Raw genomic sequence first — 19264 nt, 5'->3', positions numbered from 1 at the left:
CGTTGCCTCTTGTCCTGTTGCTCGGCACCACCGAGCAAAGCCTGGGTCCATCCCCTTGGCACTCTCGCCTTTAGATATTTATCCGCTTTACGGAGGAGACTCGGACCGTCCGCTGCGGCAGCGCCAGCGGTACTCGAACCCGTGAGCCCCTGGCCCACCGCGGGGCGCCGGCCATAACCCCGCCCCTTCTCTTCACTGTCCCCGCCCCTCGGGCGCTCGTCGCGCGTCACCTCCGGTGCGGCGCGGGCAGGCGGCGGAAGCGCCTCCATAGCGGCGGCGGAGGCGGCGACGGGAAGGTCTCGGCAGCGCCATGGCGGAGGTGAGGGGCTGGAGGCCGTTGAGGCGCCCCGGGCGAGACCAGGGGCCGGGGCCGGGTCAGCGGGGCGAGTGGGGCCCCTGCGGGGACTGGTGCCAGGCCCGCCACCGTCACTGCCCCCTCGGTGGGACAGGCCGCTGGAGGAAACCGAGGGGAGACCTCATCGTAGTCTATAGCTTCCTCAAAAGGGGAAGAGGAGGGACAGACACTGATCTCTTCTCTGTGGTGACCAGTGACAGGACCCGAGTGACAGGCCTGAAGTTGTGACAGGGGAGGCTTAGGCTGGATATTAGTAAAAGGGTCTTCACCCTGAGGGTGATTGGGCGCTGGAACAACGTCTTCAGAGAAGTGGTCACAGCACCAAGCCTGACAGAGTTCAAGAAGCGTTTGCATGATACTCTCAGACACATGGTGTGACTTTTGGGGATGGTCCTGTGCAGGGCCACGAGTTGGACTCGATGATCCTTGTGGGTCCCTTCCAACTCAGCATATTCTGTGATTCTGGGGAAGTGATGCTATTTTGCCCAACCTCCGGAGAATTATTGGTTCTGTCAGCCTGTCAGGAAAACCGTACAGATTTTATGAGGGTTTGGAAATACAACTGTGGAGAAGGGCACTGCTTTTGTAGGCCATGAAGTTGTTACTGTGGGGTGAATGTCACACACTTGTAGAAGTACATAGTATTGTCAGAGTTATAGAAGAAAGTGCAAAGGCTGCTGCTCCATGCAACACTAAGAGGTGTTTTTTACAGAAGAGCATCTGTTAGAAATACTTGCTGAAGCTTCTTCCCTGTTTTGGAGGTGCTGTGTTACCTACTACTTGTTTTGTGATGTCAGCAGCTCTCTTGTGGAGTAGTAATTAGCTGCTGTAATGCTTATCTCTTTCTTCGGATGTATGAAATTCCTAACCCAGTTCCAAGCATTAGGGATTTTTTCACTTAATGCCTGGAGTTTGCAGGAGCTCTGAGCCAGGGCAAAAAGAGCAAGGTGTTGGTGCTGCTGAGTTAGAAGGGTAACAGACACTACAAAATGGGCTGATGAGTGAAGAGACAATTTTCAGAGCTTAACAGGGAAAGTACCTGCAGAGTGCATCTTGAAAGCTGGCCAGCTGAGTGATACTTGGTGCCAGAAGCTACTAATGTAGCTTCGAGTTTGTTGCCATTGTTTTTATTGACATACAGAACATGCAGTCATGCAGAGCTTTGTACCAAAGGAATCAGGTTCAGATTTCTAATGATTTTTTAAATTAAGTTTAAAGAAAATACTAATAAAAACATGAGTTGTGCTGCTGATAAGCAAATATGCTATATAAGTTGATAGCTTTATAATTCTGCTTTTTATTTCCTGAATGGGATCTAAAGTATGTTTTGCTAATAGAAACCAACAAAAATTGTAAGAGGAAAACAAGTTTTGTCAGGTTTGATCTCACGTTTTCTCTGAGTAGATTGTGGTGTGTTAACACAAATTGGCGCTGAGTGCCGAAAGTGATGATTGCCCTGGTTCTTTTTATGGTGGTAGTAAAGTAAAATTTACAGGAGGTTTTCTTCAGAATTGGTTCTTTATTTCCTACATACAGAAACAGAACTGGAAACGATGAGGGGATTGGAAACGATGTGCTCATGGATTTGTGATGTAGATACCAGTTCAAAAAGTTTGAACAAAGCATTTGGCTTGCTTTTCAAGTTTCGTCAGTTTTCAAGAAGGGAATATTGTTTTGAATAAACACTGAAGTAAAACAATTAACAGATAACTTAATTTTTTAGTTTTCAAGAAGATATGTGTTTTCTGTGAACTAAACAGTTGCATGTCATCTAACAGTACTGAGATCTGAAATTGATCCTCAGTTTGATTTATGTTTCAGTTTTCAATTTTTCGTTTAAATATGTCCAAAAGTATTTCAATGCTCTTTTCTTTATTTTAGGAAGTCCAAAAGCATTCTGTGCACACACTTGTGTTCAGGTCTTTGAAGAGAACCCATGATATGTTTGTAGCTGATAATGCCAAACCCATCCCATTAGATGAAGAAAGGTAAGTGTTGCTGCACTCAGTGAAGTTTGGGACTATGTTAATGATTGCTCCTTCCAAGTCAGAAATTCAGGTGTGTCTGTAGCGTTAACAGTCTTGAGAGAATAAAAATATTAGCATAATGAAGTAAGTTTTATAACATCCTCTGTAAAATATTTCAGAACTTAATAACAGTTCAGACTGGGTTGTGATCAGGATTATGCTTTACTCTTCCAACAGTCACAAAGTGAAAATGGCAGTGAAGCTGCGTACAGAGTACGGCTCAGTGTTGCACATGCCGACTCTCAAAGAGAACTTGAGAGAGAAAGGAGGTGCGAACACTGGGGATCCATATGGACACAAACAGTACTCTGGAAATCAAGGTTAGTTTGCTCTTAGTGGTGTATTTGCCCTTTCTTTTGTAACAGTCTCACTGACATAAAGTCTGAAGAATGCAGTCCAGTGTTAATCCATTGCAGATAAATCTGGAAATCAAAGTACCTTTTTTTGATTGGTATTTTTCTGGCTAGGGTCCATAGGAGGTAAGTGATCCAGAACAAGGTGCTGTGGATTTTTTATAGTGATTCACTACTAAAAAGTGATTTTTGATAACATAAGTATGTGCTGCACTTAGGTGTTAAAAATGAGTAATGTATTTCTGTTTTTTGCAAGTTCATGATGATCAAGGGCATGCTCTTTCTTTTAATTTTGTTTCATAGTATATTTACAGCCTTTTAGACGTACAATTTATAAACCAGAAAACTCTTTATTTCAAATCTGCAGGTTTTTTTAATCTATATTTTGTAATGTATAATGTGTATATGTTATGTAGATCCCATATAGAAATTTCTCTTCTAAAGGGGCCCAAGTGCTACCTCATTTTAATTGAGATAGTTGATATTTAGTTGAGATTTAACCCAAAGTACTTTATTTGGAAGCAGGGTGAAGGATGCTGGGAGATAATGAAAAACATTTGAAGAAGAAAAGAACCTTTTTCAGTTCTGACAACACAGACAACCAGTTGTCTTGACTAGCTTACATTTCAGAAACTGTGCTGTTTGTGTACTTGAATCCTTTTCCATATCTGCTTCAAAAGGCAGTAAGAAGATTTTTCTCGAGTCCCTTTCTCACGATTTAAATTAATTATTTTTTACAATTGAGTTTTAGAAAATGGAGGTAACCTGAACAAATTAAATTAATGAAAATGGGAAATGTCTGAGTACTCTGGAAGTGGTTACTGGTTTCTTCTGCTATGTATGACCTGCTCTGTTTTCCTCTGTTTGCTATTTGAGTGCATTATTTGCAGTGCAGTATAAAATGTAATTATTAATACAACATGTTGTTGCTTTTTAGGACAAGAAGTTGAGTATATGGTAACTGGTACACACCCATACCCACCTGGGCCTGGTAAGTAAAATTTTGCAAGTGTTTGTATGGATTTTTTGGCTTCCTGTATGAACAAGACAGCCTCCATCCTAGCAGGAGCAGTCTTCCTCTTGATGTGAATCCATACTTGATAGTAGTGGATAATGCTGTTCCGTTCTTTAATAGTAATAATGCAAGGAGTTTTGGGGCTGGTAAATGTTCTGGGATAGAAGGTGGGAGGAGGATTTAGGCACAGATGCAGCTCACTGAGCCTTCGTGGATGTCATGGTTTGAATGGTCATTTTTTTCTATGAGGTTACACCTCCCTGGTAATGTCATCACAAAAATGTTCTAGGAATCTCCTCTCCCAAGACCCACAGATCCCTGGTGCCTCCACTGTTGTGTCAGAGTTGCTCTTAGGATTTTGTTGTGAACAAGGAGGAGGTGGTTCACACCAGAAGGCAGTTGAATGACAATATGGAATATATCATGTTTTTGTTCACCAGCGCAGAAAAGTGTAGATTTCCCTACCTTGCTCTGAGGAAGAGACATTAGGGTCTAATAATTTTAGTGTACTTTGGTTTTGTCTGTGCTTGGAAGGGTTATGTTCCTATGTTGGTACGTTGGCCATTGCTAATTGTCACTGTTACTGATGAATCCTGCTCTGTTTTTGTGACAGCTTAGTTTTAGCTGCTGATCTTTTATTGTGCTTAAGTTTATTAGAATTACAGTGGGAAATCTGTTGTGTCTTGGTTTGTAAGTTAACAAATGTGAGTGTTCAGTGGACCCTCAACCATTTAAAAAACATGCATGGTTGCCTGTAACTGTGGGATCAAGACTTGCTCACACTGGTTTCCTCAAGTTTAGTCTTAGAATCATATGTTAGGGTTAAAAATCAGATTTCTTTTTTTGCTTTTTCTTGTTTTAATCTGAGTAGCTTGCCCAAATATTGGTTTTGTCATCAACTGGCAGAAGTTAGTTTAGGAATAGAAATAAAGCAATGAGTTAAATTCGCTAGTGTGCACCAAAACTATACTTTGCAAAGAGTTTTCAAATTTTTTGATAAAAATGACCTGCTGTTCTTGAGATAAGGTTATAAATCCTAAGATGTAGTCTGAAATTCTCAGTGGGACTAAACCTCTTGTAGTTCTGGCACCACTGTATGATGCCAACCACCACATAGGGATGGCATAATAAAGTGTACAAAAGGGCCTAAGTTAGCAAATTCTTCTCAGGATTATGTTTGTTTCTGTGATGTTTGGATTTCGATAGCAGTTGAAGCTGGTTAAAAAAATGGATGCTGCTCCTAGTAAGACTCTTTTTGTTTCCAACACCAGAAACATTGTTTTCTACTCTAGAAATTGTTTACTTATATATTTAGTAGAAGGTGGAGAGGATCTGGGCCAAAATAAAGATCGCAGTAGATTTGACTTGCATGTGAAAATGTCATTGAAGGATGAGGTTTAATATTATGGGCTTGTATCAGGCCCTTGTTTGCAGTATATATGTATATATATATGCTTGTATAATACACTTTTGGAGAGTTTCTGTTTAATGGAGTTGTCTTTGACATGTTATTTCTCTTCAAGGTGTGGCTTTGACAGCAGATACTAAGGTCCAGAGGATGCCTAGTGAATCTGCAGCACAGTCCTTGGCTGTAGCACTTCCTGCTTCTCAGTCCAGGTACTGCTGTGTTACCTCATTACACTATTGTTATCTATGGGAATTTTAAGGCAAATCACAGAAGTTGGGATAAGAGCTGCTTTGAGTAATTAAAATATTCCAATTTTAAAATGTTTAAAGAAACTGCTTTTAGTGTGGCCAGGCATCGCTTTTCTGTACGCTTTTTTTTGTATGTCAGGAAAGGCAATGGGCAGAAGTTGGGACAAGGGAAATTCTTTTTAAGTAGAAGAAAAAAACGTGAAGTCTTCGGGTGTCCTGTACCTTGAGGTGGTCAGGCCCTGGGTAGGTTGCCAGGAGAGGTTGTGGACTCTCCGTCCTTAGAGGTGTACAACACTCAACTGCATGCAGCCCTGTGATACTTTATCACTCAGTAGGAGAAAGTTGATTGCAATTCATCAACCATTTTCATTCAACCTAGGTTGGATGCAAATCGGACAGCTGCTGGAGTGGGTGATGTTTACAGGCATGCTGGAATATCCGAGCGTTCACAGCCTCCTGGGATGTCCGTGGTGAGTCTGTTGCTCATCTGATGTGAAAAGTACATGGTGTTGACCAGACTGCTTCTGAATCCATTTTTGTGTTGTGTGGAGATCAGAGTGAGAAGGCTTTAGGTTTTGGGCAAAGAGGTAAGCTACAAAACATAAGAGTAACCTTCCTTTTAACTTACAGGCTATGGTGGAAGCTGGTGGAAACAAAAATTCTGCATTAATGCCAAAGAAGGCTCCAACCATGCCCAAACCCCAGTGGCATCCACCTTGGAAACTGTACAGAGTAAGTTACAAATTATATGACATGAACATGCATATAAAAATGAGAGAATATTTTATGTTCTGTAAAGACCTCAAAGCATAATTTTTCTTCTCATTCACAAAAATGAAATTAAATGAAAAGTGATTGCAACTAAGTTATATACTCACACTCCTCAAATAACAAAGATGTTAAATTACAAACTTTTTTACTCTTTTGTAGCTGTATTGTGATAAATTTGCTAGAAAGTTTGTTTTTTCTAGTGAGATTCTTGGGTGGAGGAACTCAAAGACAAGGTGCAAAATTCAAAACTAATAAAACATTGAAGAAATGCTTTAGCACTGTTAATGTAATGAAATTGTCTGAAAACACTTAAAGGCACTCAGTGAATGAGTCATCAAGACTTCTTTTATTTGCAATGAAAATAGGGGAAAAAACTACATACTGTAATCACAAATTATCTCTACAGTTTAGATTGCTTGACTTCTAATCTTATTTTTAAAGTGGTTTAATTTGCCTTTTAATTTTCTGAGCAGGTAACAATTTCTCAAAAACCTCATGTCATTGAACTTTTTAATCATGACTATGACAGAGTAGCTGAATGGAGTTGAATGGAGAATCTCTAAGCCATATGTATTGGTTCAGATATTTTAAACTTTTTTTTTAACTTTTCTGGTGCATCCGTTTGAACACGTTTGTGGGGGTTTTTCTGGTTCTTACTATGAAATTTAAACTATTCCATATTTTGTCTGAAGAAGGGTGAATGTTACTTTAGAAATGTTATGCTTTCCTGATATTTTAAATCTTATGCTCTAGTATCAGAATTGTATTGGTTTAGCACTGTTCATCTGAATATAGCACCATATGTAGGCATTTACATTTTTAGAAGAGTCCTGAATGCTGCATTAGTTGGAAATCTGAAGGTTAATCTTAAAAAGTAGTTTTTGAATACAGCAGTATTGGAATGTGTTTTCTATAAAATTTAAAACAAATACCATTTGAAAGTAATGGCACTAAAATAAACCCATGAGAGATTTAGGGGTAAACAAATTTAAAATGCCTACTTTTTAGGAGCAGTTTCTTTTCAGAGAAGTACTGTAAATACAGTTCAAGTCACTGTACATACCTATATGTATTCTACATACAAACACTTTTAGTGAAGGTTTGTTGTCAAAATCTTTGCTCAACAGGACAAAAGCTTGTTCAGACAACTCAGAAATAGGAGCATAGGGTGTGAAATGTGGGTTTCATCTATGTGTTGCTTAAGATTTACCTATTAACCGGTTTTCCTAAGCTTGTTTTGAAGTTATTTGTGAAAGATGGGGACATAATATAGGTCAGATGAATAATATCTTAGATTTCTCCCCAGAAATGCCCGTTTCTATTTTTATACTAGAAAGAACTCTAGGCAGCTATCTCAAATGCTTGTGGCTGTGATGTTGTGATCAGAAGAATCCACTTTAGCTTTCCAAAGAATTTCTGCCCAAGGAGCTTTGTTGTGTTTTAAGTCTTTTGAAATGAGCTGTGTGACAGTACATGAAATATGACATTCAATGGGTTTTGAGTTTAGCTGTCTGACTTCGGAGAAACGAGAGAAACAGAAATGCTGCTGGAAGCAACGCGTGTATTGGCAGAGCTTTTCTTTTCAGATCAGCCTCCATTACTTTGTTACCAGAAAGTTTCTGACATACTCATATTACCTCTTATTTGGGGAAAAGGAGGTGATGGTGTTTGAGAGGTTATTATATAGCAATATGATTTAATAGCTGATATTTTTATAATTGTTCTTTGTATAAGCACTGTATGGCAGCGTAAGGAACCTGTGCTCAAATAGTCTTTCTCTGCAAAGCTTCAAGTGTTGAGCCGCAGTGTTACGGACTCTTAAAAGATGTGAAGAAGTTGCTTGTAGATACAGGGTCTTTCCATATTATGAGTTTCCCAAGTCTCGTGTATGGCATGTAAATTTCTAGTTGTCTCTTTATTTAACTAAAGTAGAATCAAGCTTTCTTCAGATCTCATTTCACATTTGACTTTTCTTGGTGAATACTAGCAAATTGCAGTGTTGGACAATGAAAATTACATTAATAGATGTATATGTATTATTTCTGATTTAGAAGAGTGTTTGTTCTTTCTGAAGGTTATCAGTGGTCACCTGGGCTGGGTGAGATGTATTGCAGTAGAACCAGGAAATCAGTGGTTTGTTACTGGCTCTGCTGACAGAACCATAAAGGTAAGAGGTTGGAAGAAATTACTGACAAAGTTTGCAGGGGGTGGATTTTTTTGTTCTCTAGTTATGTAAAAATGTCTTTAGCCCTTGCAAGCAATTTCTTGGTTACTGTTTGCAGAATAATGAACTGCAGAACATTTTTTTTCCTTTTGCTTTGCCATAAAGGATTTGTGGAGTAGTACTACTTCTTTTCTTGATATTTCATTTATTACATGGTAATAAATATATTGGTAATAAATGTATGGTAATAAATGTATCTGGAAAGCAAATGTTTGTTAATTTACAGTGCAGCAGAATCAGTTACATCTGGGCTGTTTATCCAGACTATCACTGTAGAACTTTTACCTGTCTACCTCAAAATAACTATTTTGATGCAGATTTGGGACCTTGCTAGTGGCAAATTGAAATTGTCTTTGACGGGACACATCAGTACTGTACGAGGGGTGATAGTAAGTGCAAGAAGTCCATACCTCTTTTCTTGTGGAGAAGACAAACAAGTGAAATGCTGGGATCTTGAGTACAATAAGGTAAGCTGTCATTTCTTTATTTGATTTAATTGGTGGTGGTAAATATAAAAATCAAAGCATTTAGAATATTCTTTCAGTTATCAGTTTGTGTTTTTTGTGGTTTTTGTTCATCTAGGTTATCAGACATTACCATGGTCATCTAAGTGCTGTCTATGGTTTAGACTTGCATCCAACAATAGATGTACTGGTAACGTGTAGCAGAGATTCAACAGCACGAGTAAGTATAGCATTGTTGCATTTTAACATCTTCATATGTGTGTTTCAATATCTTTCATTTGTAAAAACAAGCACTTACCGAAAGTTAACATCAATCTAGATGGAATACTCAGTTGATTTGTGTTAACTTTGACCTACATTGTTGAGAAAACCCAAACGTTGTTGAGAAGCCCAAATACAGAAACATGCAATGTCACTTCAGGGTAACATTTTATTTCTTAATTTAGTAGGTACACTGCATAGTATATATAGGAGTGCTTAGTATTTGAAGATGGTACAAGTCTATGGGGACTTAAATTATCCATATGCCTAGAAATTCACTGGGAGGCTCCCTGCTCGCCTTGAAGTTTTGCCAGCTGAGGCAGTTTTGTGACGAATTGTTGGATGAAAAGCATCACCTAAATACCATTATGTAATCTTTAAGGCTATGGCAAGAAAATCATGTAATCAATGACAGTGCCTAAAATACATCGAATATGCACCTGTTACTGACCTCTCTCATATTTACTGTGAATTCCTAGATTTGGGATGTAAGGACGAAGGCCAGTGTGCACACACTGTCGGGACACACAAATGCAGTAGCAACAGTGAAGTGCCAAGCTGCAGAACCACAAATTATTACAGGTATAGTGTGCATGGTTTCATGAGTAACGTGATTGAAAAACCTAATAATGAATGTATTTGTTCAGTAATTGTGTGAGGTTTGTAATACTATCTTTGTGAATTTACTCAATTTCTCTTACTAGTTTTCTGTTGACAATGAGCCATGCAATGGTCCATACTGTTAATGATATGTTTAAGCAAATATGGCAATACATTGTTTGAATGTTTTTCTGCACTTCCTTTTTTTCTGGTTACATTTTATGTTGTAATATGCATGGAGACTTCAATTTTCTGTGGTATTTCACAGTTCTCCCCAATTCAGTTAAGAAGTGTCCAGTACCATGGTTAAGTGTTCATCTTCTTATCTGTTATATCAAAATCTAGCTTTGCAGTGTAACTTCTTAGTTCATCTTGAATTTCAAACTGAGTAAAAGACTCTTGCAATCCAGGATCTTTTTTGTCTGAGATAGGGTTAGCAACATATTTTTATCTCTATCACATCTAAATTTTTATCTGCCTTATGAAAGTAGTGACTGTGATAGAATCAATGTGATGGTTTCTACTATTTTTTTTAAATTTTCTTTTCACTGTAGGCAGTCATGACACAACCATACGGCTCTGGGATTTAGTGGCAGGAAAAACTCGTGTTACTTTAACAAATCACAAGAAATCTGTAAGAGCAGTAGTGCTACATCCAAGACAGTAAGTTTTCCTAATTCTTTTACACTTTCACAGTTCAAAGCTTTGGAAGGTGACAAAGCCAATGTGAGTGATGATTTAGAATGGCAGGGCATAATAATGTGAGTAACTAATGCACTTAGAATGATGTAAAAATGTATGTATCAATTATCAAATACAGTTTACTACACTGATTGTATTTCCCTAGTATTGGTGTTGGTGTACATTAGCAATCCTGAGAATGTCTTATATCCCCCAGGGTTACTTAGGTGTGTGCCTTTCATTCAGTCCTTAAAAAATCAATGATACAGGGCTTGTAAGGCTAATAACAAATATATAACTGAATGATCATTGGGAGAAAGTGGTTTTGTAATGTGCCATTGCATGTGTGACTATGGCTAAAGGAGGCAGTGATTAATAAAATGGCTTTTTTTTTTTTGAATATGTGGTTCACTGCACAAGACATTTCAATCTAACTGGCTGTAAAAAGGAAACTTACTGTGAGAGCTGAATCTTTGAAGCAGATGTTGGAAGTGCTCAGAATTTAGATGCTATATTTTGATGGACCAACAGTTGCCTATTTGGATAAATCCTCATTAAAAAGGAATTCACACAGAACTCCAGTACTTCTGGATGTTTAATATTTTAAAATTACATTCTATCAGTGCAGAAATTCACAGTCTTTGATATGAATAAATTTTGATCCTATCTGTACCTGAAAAATTTTGTAGCCTGTTAGCTATAGCAGAGAAACCCCCTAGTTTTACTTATATTCTGGGAAAAAACGTAATTCTTGTTTCAGATTCATGAATTAAACTGTTTTGAAAATAAGCTTGAGGTGTTCTTGTCAAACAGTAGCAACTGTCAGCCTGTATTTCAGTATTTCTGTATTTGTTTAATATTCTGGGGTTTTTTTGTTATACTTATTTTTTTAGTTGTAGTATTCATAAAATCGCAAATCTCTTAGACATTGTGACAAGTGAAAGTATTCCTACAGGCTTTTGTAAGCACTACCCAAATAACCATGTAACTGCTTGCACATGTTAAAATTAAGGAATTTATTATCTTAGGGTAACTCGGTGAAAGAAAATATCTTTCTTAGTTACTTTTTTTCAGCACTTCATCCTTGGCTGTGTAGTTTTGGAAGACGAGCCAATACTGGGCATTTTGCTTAGGGTTTGTTGCTTTGTTTTTTTTTCCTGTTACCTTTGCTGATGATGCCCTTATACTTGAAAATTTGTCAGAATAACAACTGATCATAAATTAACGTGCATTTTAAATATTTATTTACATATTAAATCCTATGCCAGATAGGATGTTATAAAGTTTAGTCTGTGGAACAGAAAGAAAACAATAGAAATGGTAATTAATGACTTCATAAAATTGCTTAATTTTATGTGAAGGAAATATGTCAGAAAAGCAGTTCTAGTATTAAGTAATTTTGCAACTAGCATTTAGCAGTAGTTTTAGTGAAGGACATTTGGTTTCCCTACAGCTATTCTGAACTTTAATATAATGTGTTTATTTTCTTTCAGTTACACATTTGCATCTGGTTCTCCAGATAATATTAAGCAGTGGAAATTCCCAGATGGAAACTTCATTCAGAACCTCTCTGGCCACAATGCTATTATCAACACACTGGCTGTAAATTCTGATGGTGTTCTGGTCTCAGGAGGTAAAAATGAGAAATACACATTTCCTCTCCACTCCCCCATGTACATGTGGCTGCAGGTCTTTAGGCTAAGATGCTCACTTGAGCTCTGCTTTATCTGGGCCTATAAGTCTGCTACAGCACACCATTTCATTTATAGTGAGTTGGGCCAGTTTTATCTTCTTGGATGTTACTGAGCTGCAAGCACAAAAATGTATTTGAAGGACTTCTAATGTGCTGCAGGGAAGAGGTTTCCTCTTCTCCACTGGCTGCTGTTGCAAGGCTACAGAGTCCCTCCATTATGATCCGCTGATCATTAGTGCCTCCTCAAGAGTTAGTGACATGACGATGCAGTGACAATGGATAGAGGATATAGAAACATTTTTTGAAAGCTTGCTATACTGCTTTGCTGTGGATCCTTCCCTGGTTTTTGTATGCAGCACAAATGCATTGGCTCTGTTATCTTCAAGTTTTTTGCACGTATTTTCTGATGTTGTCTTTGTGTCTATTAAAAGAGTGATAGCTAATCTCCAAATTTGATTTGGTCCTGTGAATCAAAGTCATGTTTACTTAGCAGTATTAAATGTTCTTAAATTAAGAAACCAGCCACTTGGCTCCAGTACCTGTGGGAGGATTTTGTGTCTATTGTTATACATCAGTTTAATTCTTTCATTCAAAAACTTGAAGGATTTAATATCCTGTGATATATTAGTGTATTGTTACTGGTCTGTGAGCTCCCAAAGTCTTAGAACTATTAGTTTGTGTTCATGTACCTGTATTGTGGGAGTAGAAAAAGCATCCTGAATGCTTACTGTTATCTGATCATGAATAGTTTAATGTAATAACATTTATCTCATATTGTAGGTAGCATTTTTCTCTACATTACATGACACTGTAATAAAAATCTTTTATTCCAAATATGTGTTACTGAAAACATAATCTGAGAGTTTTTTATGTTTGTACAAGACTATTTTTAGTGGCAAGCTTTTTGGAAAGTGGCTTCTAGAAATCTCAGCTGGATCTCTTTGTTAAGGCATTGTGCCTGCATAGGAGGGAGAGGGGTACATGTGTTTATAATGTAGTTGCTGTTATAAACAGGAAATGAGTAAACAGTGTGGAAAAAGGAAGTGCTAATTTTACAACTTGAGAGATGAGCTCTAGAGAAACAGTTCTTAAGATTGCGTGGGAAAACACAGTTACAGCAGGAGGCTAAACCCAAATCTCTGAGGTCCTAGACTAGTTGCTGGGAGAGCTCTAGCAGTCTGAGGCAAATTGAGAGGTGAGACTGTATTGCTCCACACAACTTGCAGAGCCTGAATTTTCATCTCTTGGTTTTGTCTAACCTTTTGGGTAGTTGCAAACAAGGATGGGACTCAATTCACAGCATCACAGGTGATAAGACAGTCTAAGACAGTTCAATGAACTTGCAGAGAGATACTTACGAAAAACATTTCTGTGTTTGTAACCAGAGCATAAAAAGAATAAAGTTAAGTTACACCGTGAAACACTGAAATGCGCTTGGTCATTTAATACAGTATGTGCTATAGGATGGGGATGTGAAGTAGGATGGAAATGTGCTAAGCAGGAGTTGGAAAATAGCCAGTTATATTGCTATATTGCCTGGTTATGTTTTCAAGTATATATAAAAATTTGGATTAAGCTGTGTTTGACAACTGGCTCATTCATAGTGAGAACAAGAACTTAACAAAATACTTTCATTATTATTTGAAGACACTTCTAGAACATCCTTGTAAGACTTTTCTATGTTAGTAGTAGAGTCTTAAAAAAACCCTTTTCCTTCTCCACATAAAACCCCCACTATTAAGTATTTTATTTGTGACTTTTTAAAAATTAAAATCTGAATATTGATTCCCCCCTTTACATCCTCATGCTATCTACAGCAACTTCAAAGAAGTTGATGTTACCTTGGAGTATTCTGCTGTAGAAATACCCTTCTTGAAACATCTGCATTTCTTGTTGAGATGGCAGCTGTGGAGAAATTTAAATTTTAATAGATCTGCTTCAGCTAGATAATGCTTTGGGAGGGTATTGTTTTCGTAACTGAAAAATTGTCTTGAGAGCATCCTTCTGAATACAGGGTTCAGATTGCTGTGAATGCCCTGTAGCTGATGCCAGTAGCAGTAAAATGGCAGTGGTTTAACCTGCATTTGGAATAAAACATCTTCAAACATTAAACCTATTTTGCATTACATAAGAGTCCTAAATGTCTTAATCTCTTTGGCAGGATGATGCCTCTTTGTTCAGCTTTAGTGGAGCTACTAAACAGGGAGCTTGATATTCAGAATGCCAGTCCTTACTGTGCTTCCAAAGCAACTTGCTGCAATTGCCTTTTAATGTAGTGTATCATCTCTCTGGGTTGTCTGATGAAAACTGAATGAGATTGTGAGGAAGCTTCCATCAGCCTTTCTTAACTAAGAAGGAAAACAGCAGAAAATCAGAAAACTTTCAGGGTATACTGAGCTATTCTACATGAATGTTATATGATATATTCCTGATGTATTATTAGTTGTTAACGATACTGTTTTTAGCAAACAGATACAAATTAACTGGTCAAAATACTAAGTTTGTTTGTTTGTTTGTTTTAGCTGATAATGGTACTATGCATCTTTGGGACTGGAGAACTGGATACAACTTCCAGAGAGTACATGCAGCTGTACAGCCAGGCTCTTTGGACAGTGAATCGGGAATATTTGCTTGTGTTTTTGACCAGTCAGAAAGCAGATTGCTAACTGCTGAAGCTGATAAAACCATAAAAGTATACAAAGAAGATGATACTGCGGTATGTCAAAGTGTCTTTTTAAAGTATTTTCAGGAAATCAAAAAAAAATTCTAACAAATATAACACATGTCTATAGGGGACATGTACAGATTTGTGTAATCCATTTTATTGAAGTTTGAAAGCCATATGTAATAGCATTAAGAGGTAGGTAGTTTCTGCATTCCTAATTCTTATTATATGCTGTAGTACAAGTAAGTGTTAGGTCTGTCAACTCTTCTGCAAAAGACCTTTGTGGTGAAGTTTGGAGAAATCTGAATACAATAACGTACATTGTGTTTTGAACCCAGTGGGGAACTGTGTGTGGTTGTATTGATCAAAACATGGGAATTAGCAAAAGGATTGCACTTTGAAGATTTATTGTACTTCTGTATATGATCTAGTTATTGGCCTTGACCATTTTGAGAATTCAGAGTAGGTTATTTCCAAACTGTTATTCTCAAATCTGAATCCATTTACCAATGGAGAAGACAATAGGTGATCGTATAGTTTATCGGTGTATGTCTTCAATACAAAGAATATAAGGATTTTTATTATACCTTGGAATTTTTGCACTGAATTAGACTTGGAGCAACTCTTAGATATAAAGGAATAAGAAATGTTGTATCCATTTTGCAGTTGGGCAAACTGCAGACTCCGTGGCATCTGCCAATACTGATGTAGGTATCTCTGGACGGACTGTAACTGGGATTCTTGTTCATATGCTTTGATAACCACAATGTTGTTTCTGAAATGCCATTGGCAACTTGATTTTTTTGCCTTATTAGAAAAAGAAAAGAGAACAGAACAAGTGTTGCTATGAGATGATAGAAAATTTCATCTGGGTAAATTAATTACATAGTAAATTAGGTATTTATAATACTACATACAAAATAGAGTATATATACTTGATAAGTAATATTTTAATCTAAATCCCAATTATAGGTGAGTTTCAAGTTTAAAATAATCCTTACAAGATTTTTCTTTTCCCTTTAGACTGAAGAAACTCATCCTGTCAGCTGGAAACCAGAAATTATCAAGAGAAAACGATTTTAATGTGGCAACATACTACTTCTGTAATTCTGTTTTGGCCTTCCTGAGAGCTTTCAGTCACATTTTGTTCTGCCTAGAACAGCAGAGCAAAAAGTCAGCTAAGTCATTGCTATTTCAACATGTTTTATAATAAATTTTATTTCTCTTTCCTTTTGTCTTTCTTTGTTGTGATCCCAGCAAACCAGTTGCAGCTGTTAACTTTGTGGAGCATGTATAGTTCATGAAAAGGATAGATGTGCAGGTGGTTATTTTTTTAGACTTACACACTCAATAGCTTCTTATAAAAATATTTTGATGAGCTAGGTTTTCTGAAAGACCCTTGTTTGACCTCAAAAGTTAATTGCAAATTTATGCATAGGAACCATCTTCTGGGAATTTCTTGGGGATGCTTGGATTTTAGACCAGTATAGTTTACTGTACATATGCTAAATAGATACTAAATTAGAGTAACAGAGTAATCTAGAAAGAAGCAGAACAACACAATAATAAGGTAGTTTGCTTTATAAACACAGCCACTGAGCATTGTTGGTGCTGTGTTATGGAATGAAATGGATCTTCAAAGTGTTTCTTTCCCTAGGAAAGCTTTCAAATGCAAGTACTCATCTTCACTTATATTATTTCAGATTGGACCTTCTGTAGCAAGGACTGCTGTCAAATCATATTGTTCACAGCTGCTGCAGGGTTAGGACCAGTTGACTTCCTTTGTAAATCAGCTGTTTTTTCCACTTATCTAAAGCATATATGACAGCAGAGTCCAGTAAACTTTTAAAACTGAGCTTGAGGAAAAACGCTTAAGTAATTTAAGCCTTAATTTTACAGTTTGCTGTCTTCCCATGATTTTAGGAAGGAGTTTAAAATAAACTCTTTCTGAAAGATAATTTGTACTTCTGAAGGGACAAATCGTTCATTGGCTTTACAAATAGTCACATAACAAGCACTAAACATATAAGCCTCCTTGCTACTGTTCATATGTCTTGTCTGTGCTGCTCTTAAGTGCTTCACAGGGCAGTGGAGAAAATCATTAAGTTATCAGACCATCCAGTTGTTGGGAACTTTGCTAGTGGTGTTAATAGCTGCACTGGCAAGTTTCATGCTGGGTAGATGCTGAGAATTAATCTGTGGCCACAGCACTGATAGCAAGCAGTTCACAATAATTATTTCTACTTGCCAGCCTGTCTTCTTTCAAATCTGAGATTTATGTTAGAGAAATGAGTTATTTGCAATGTAACTTACAGAAAGCTAGTAAAACTAAGTGTTGTTTATATTATGAGAATTTTTGTCTTTTTTATGATGCACAGGAGGTCTTGTATTTATACTCCGAATGTTTGACAATGTCATTTTAAGGAAGTCCATGCTGCATAAATAACTGAATTTTGGTTGACAGCTATTGTCTAAAGCAACTTCACAAAAAGGGTGGAGAGTATTTGGTATTTATGAGTTGGATTAAACATCTTTTATTTGAATGGTAACTTGAATTTTTCTGGATCTTGATTACTGCTCTTTCCATTTTAACTAATGTAATAGGTAACAATACAGGTTATGGCTTATGCATGTTTGTACCGCTGCTAATGATTCGTTCCAGAAATCCATGAATTATTGCTGTTACACAGAATTTTCTTGCTCACGCTGAAATCCTCTTTAGGAAACTAGAGTGGAGAGAAAGAACTTACTTGAAAATGGGTGGGATTGTAGAGGATTTTTGTTTTTTAAGAAGTGTCCATTTCTTTTGATAGTTTGGAATTAGGATGGAGAAATTATGGATCTTGGCTCACTGTTCTAGCACATCTTTTCTGTACTAACATTTTCCTTTAGAAGCTGCATTTATTACACTTTTTATCACTTTGAAGAGATATCAGAAAGTCTCCTGCAGAACCTGTGTTTCTTCTCTGGACTTCTGTGGGAATCTGCTATCATGGGGCAGTGGTTGCCTGGGCATTCTTTTTTGTGCCCTAGGTAAAGATTTGGTTTGTAAATTAAAGGCTGTGCACTATTACTTGGGATAATGCATTTCCTTTTTGGCTTTCTAGTATGTTGTCCCAGTTCTAATTGTGATTTTTTTTTTTCTTATTTGTATTCTTGAGCATTTGATTTACTTTTTCGTTTCCTTCCCAGCAGTTTTTTCTTCCCCTTGACAGTAAAGTGAATATCATCACATACACTTCTGTAAATATTGTTTATGTACATCAAGATTATTAGATATCATTTAACTGCTTCTCTAGTTCAAAGCAAGCCTAGATAGTGAGTTGTGACACACATAGGTCTGATCATGTAGGATACACAGGGACATTAGATTTGTCCATGTAAGTCATAAGGTGAAGCAGAAGAGGAGGGTCTCGTCTACTGGGTGTATTTCCATGGTTCTGGAAAGCATCGCACTGCAATGTCAGTCTAAGTAATCTTGAATGGGACTCTAATCTCAGAAAATAATTATTGTCCTTAGTTTCGTAAAATTTGATGTTGTCTTCTGTATGTGATCAAATAATTTCTACCACAAACCCTGAGTTTTGTTTTATACTGTACATAATTGCAGAGAAGTAAGAAAATGGTTTTTGTTTGTAACATTACAAAGTGTAACTGGTAACAGGGATAAATTTCAAGATCACTCTTGGCTGTATACTAAAGCATTTAGCTGTGCAGCTAAAATGCTGTTGTTTGCTGGCAGCATGAAAGTTGTGCAGAACAGTATGTCTTTGGCAACTTAAAGGCTTACAGGTGTTAAGTCTTTAATAGCCAATTACTTTTTAGTTCTGTTGGGTTAGAATTAAAGTGCACCTGATGTGACAGCAATTTAGCCATCAATAAAACCTTCCATACAATATGAATTCATGTCTTTTTTTCCATTATGGTTTTTGTAGTAAGAAGAACAAAAAACAACTAAATATGTATTGAAAATGAAAGGAATTTAGGATTAGAATGGACTGTTTCCCGTAGTACAGTGACAAATATTTTTGTTTATCAGCTATAATGGAAAGAGAGAAAGTATTGATGGTTATTTTCTGGAGAGCTTCTGGTCTGCATGAAGGGACTAGCAAAACAAATGCAGAATTGTTCATGTATTTTCTCTAACATGTTTAAAAAAAAAAAACTCAAACATCTCTGGAGTTAAGTATGAGTTCTAAGATGACTTGTGGATGAGAGCTTTGTGGGTGGAAGAAAACTTAAACTAATTTTGTCTTAATGGGAGCAAATTAAAAGAATATTTCTCTACATGTCATGTGAAAATTTGATCATGAAATCAATGGGGGTTTTATCACTGAATTTTGAAGTCATTATTTCACACAGTGGGTTTTTGTTGTTTGGTTTGGGTTTTATTTTTTTTTCCCCTCCAGTGAGTTGGAAAAACTATCAATCTGGCATGTCACGTATGTAAGTATCAACACGGGATGTATTGACTTTGTACCCAAAATGCCTCATTCTTT

General features: G+C 37.0%; 1 protein-coding gene across 1 annotated transcript; it reads left to right on the top strand.

Moving 5' to 3' along the window:
• Positions 1-229: 229 nt before the first annotated feature.
• Positions 230-18667, top strand: PLRG1 (pleiotropic regulator 1). The gene is made up of 15 exons (XM_017805968.1): positions 230-319; positions 2237-2343; positions 2560-2702; positions 3673-3726; positions 5274-5367; positions 5786-5876; positions 6037-6138; positions 8252-8344; positions 8719-8868; positions 8984-9085; positions 9606-9708; positions 10281-10389; positions 11901-12040; positions 14623-14816; positions 15789-18667. Exons 1-15 carry the CDS (start codon positions 311-313, stop codon positions 15846-15848), a joined length of 1551 nt encoding a protein of 516 aa, XP_017661457.1. The 5' UTR covers positions 230-310; the 3' UTR covers positions 15849-18667.
• The last annotated feature ends 597 nt before the right edge of the window (positions 18668-19264 follow it).

The sequence above is a fragment of the Lepidothrix coronata genome, unplaced genomic scaffold (assembly GCF_001604755.1).
Source record: "Lepidothrix coronata isolate B3197 unplaced genomic scaffold, Lepidothrix_coronata-1.0 Scaffold13, whole genome shotgun sequence".
Lineage (NCBI taxonomy): Eukaryota > Metazoa > Chordata > Aves > Passeriformes > Pipridae > Lepidothrix > Lepidothrix coronata.
This window is presented reverse-complemented; position numbering and strand designations above follow the sequence as displayed.

Excerpts from the sequence above, each read along its gene's own strand:
- PLRG1 (XM_017805968.1), top strand. Across the intron at positions 8,869-8,983 it reads GGGATCTTGAGTACAATAAG|GTTATCAGACATTACCATGG; the intron begins GTAAGCTGTCAT and ends TTGTTCATCTAG. Across the intron at positions 10,390-11,900 it reads GTAGTGCTACATCCAAGACA|TTACACATTTGCATCTGGTT; the intron begins GTAAGTTTTCCT and ends ATTTTCTTTCAG.